Consider the following 2973-nt stretch of genomic DNA (forward strand, 5'->3'; position numbering starts at 1 on the left):
ATTATAGTATATACATATTAAGTATCTTACAACCACTTTATAGTATTGTACGTTTAGTTTATAATGCGTGTGCGTAATTTGAAGAGAGGATTATGGTTTATTTATGCTCACTGCTCTTGTATCTTAATGTTTCACACATTCGATAATAAAGTTGAATGAAATTTTAACTCTGAAAATTTGGTTTATTGTCAGAAGTGACAAAGGTTCAAAATTGTAGTGGATTTCGGCAATACTCCCAATTGAAAATTCATGTCAAAAATGGTAGAAATCATTAGGCTTGGCAGACATGCACCTGTTGATGAAATCCCTTGAACCCATGGCCTGGCTTTTGCCCTTCGATATTAAACAACTCCGAAGTTATGCTTCATTAGATTTTATGGGATTTTTTGGTTGGATATAAATTTTTCTCCTCGCCCTTTGGTCTAAATATCATAAATATATAATTGGGTTGCTCCCAAACGTAAAATACGGAAAGGGGGGGGGGGGCTTAATTGTCAAATAAATAAGAGGCAGTATAGGCTTAATTACAGTTGTGGGTTTATGTAACCATTTTGTTGAGCATTCATCCAATTGTTGAAGCAAAAAGTAAACATTCGGAGCAAAAAGAACAATTACAGGCGCATCGTGTGCTCAGGTTCAACGATTTATACGCTACGAATCGTGGAGATTCGGCTAGATCAGTAACATACCTATACCACACTATCAGCGTGATACTATTTATCTGCCACAGATCAACTTATTATCATTTAATTATCGTATGAAGGTTTGTATGGCGAAGTAATAACATACATGTATAAGCTTGCGGTACAATACGTAGGTACTATACCTACGTGGTGTACCGCAAGCTTAAACATATATGTCATTTAATTATCTTTACAGATAATTATGGTTTTTGAACTTCGCTGTCTGTATAGTAATAGTATAGGCCTACTAGAGGATGATAGACATAAAGCTCCCGATAGTATATTGGGGACCCGGATTTTTCGCTTCCTTGAAAATTAATTAAGTGCATGCAGTGAACAATTGGACTCATTTTCTTTTTTATGGGAAAATAAGAAATCTGGACCCATTTTTCAAAAAGTGGACTCATTTTGTGCAAAAAATCAGTTTTTGCTGAATTGATGATTTTGAAATGGTGTTGAATGCAGTATTTGGTTAGTGGTTAGCAATTACTTGATCCTAGGAAGATCACAATCCCATTGGCTAAAAGAGGGGCGGTTTTAAAGCATATATATGTTGGCGATCACGGAAACGGATCCAACTAAAAATTGACTCATTGTTCAAGTAAAATATAACTGAATCTCTTTAATGTTTAAATAATTTATGATAGAGTTCATTCATTGTTCATCCAGTTTTGAGTGACCGCCCACGAGTCATAATATTCAAACCTAAAAACCAGAAAGGGATATATATATTTACATTTAATCCCCTCAGAGATATGAACTGTCAAAATAATAATGAGAAGAAGTATAACCCAACATTCCTGGCATGAACCCTTTATGCTTGAATCTCGCCTCAAATTAGCTTGATTTCTGGCTTTTTCTTTCTAGTATTGAATCAATGTTTTACTTTGCATACTGGAAGAACAACTGATAAGTTTATTAAACAATGTAGTACTTTGTACGGCCAATATCACATTGGTACACAATATGATGAACAAATATTTACAGGGTTTATTACTCTATTCATCGTCACATTTTGCGTGATAGATTTGTAGGACTAGCTTGATACCAAATATAAATAATACAGTATACTTCAGACGAAGACGTTTAATATGTCGAGGTCGTCATAAAACGTAAATAAAAAGTAAGTAATGGCTAAATTCGATATCGGTAAGCGGCACGGAGGCCTACGCAAATTCATGGCAGCTCACCAGAGTATGACGCGTCATCTTGACTTAAAACTCCCCAATACTGCGTCATCAGTTGCTCTATAAGTAGCTGGTATTATCGGTACGTCTATTATCTGCGAAAGTATAGTTTCCATCCGCCATTGTTGCAATAGGTGACATGTACCTAAAAGCTGCACCTAGTTGCAGGAAACCGTCACCGACAGCTTTGGCTGCACGTAGTCCAGCCTAAAAGAAAAAGGTTTGATGATAGTAGTAATAATGATGATAGTAGTATACTGTAACGATCATAATAATGGTGGATGATACTGCTAATAAATAATAATAAATATTAATAATAAATAATTTTAAATTAATAATTAGTAATGATAACGACAATAATTATATAAAATAAAATAACAATAATTATAATTAATAAAATAATTATTTAAAAAAAATATAAAAATATTACAATAACATCTAAAAACAATAGACGATAGGCTATACCTTTTTTATTCTCTTGGTTCTCTTCTTTTTCTTTTTTCGTTTCTCTTCTTTTGTCAATGAACATTCCTTCTCATACTTCTTATTTATCTTTTTCTTATTCTTCTTCTTGTTCTTCTTATTCTTTGGATGATCGTTATGGAAATCTTGATCCTCTTCGATCACTAAGAATTCTGTTGATACATGTTCTCGTTTCTTCTTCATTAGTCTGTGCTTCCATTTATTTTTTTTCTGTAGACGCACTCCTTTATTTTCAACACCGTGTTTAATGTTTTTATCTTCATTTGTTATCAAAACTTGCTGACATGGTCTAGGCCTACTATTAAACTGGATACCTCTATCGCTTGTACTTGCATTTGAAGTGCATATATCTTCAATTTCCAAACGTGTCCTAGACCCCGGATCTTCATCCAGAACTGAGTACGAGTTGTTTCTCAAGCTCTGTAGTGAACGCCTTGTTGACGAATGTCCTTTTTCAATCCTTGCTTCCATTACGAACAACTCCCTGGAATAACCAATTACACTAGTAACGACCAACTTGTTATAACCACTTTATAAAGTGGATTTCCATGTAATTATCCCAATTTCAGTATATATGCCTTATGCAGAGAAATACGAATAAAACGTCTTTCGTGCAATGT

At 33.9% G+C, this 2973-nt stretch overlaps 1 protein-coding gene across 1 annotated transcript; it reads right to left on the reverse strand.

Annotated features, from left to right (window-relative positions):
• Positions 1-1285: 1285 nt before the first annotated feature.
• LOC117121149 lies at positions 1286-2973 on the reverse strand (the record flags this gene model as incomplete). The annotated part of the gene is given in 2 exon segments (XM_033266250.1): positions 1286-2077; positions 2336-2973. Coding segments are annotated over 2 exon segments (636 nt in total). The 3' UTR covers positions 1286-1930.

Source organism: Anneissia japonica, unplaced genomic scaffold, assembly GCF_011630105.1.
Source record: "Anneissia japonica isolate Jap-2015-1 unplaced genomic scaffold, ASM1163010v1 scaffold17136_len74041_cov174, whole genome shotgun sequence".
Taxonomy (NCBI): Eukaryota; Metazoa; Echinodermata; class Crinoidea; order Comatulida; family Comatulidae; genus Anneissia; species Anneissia japonica.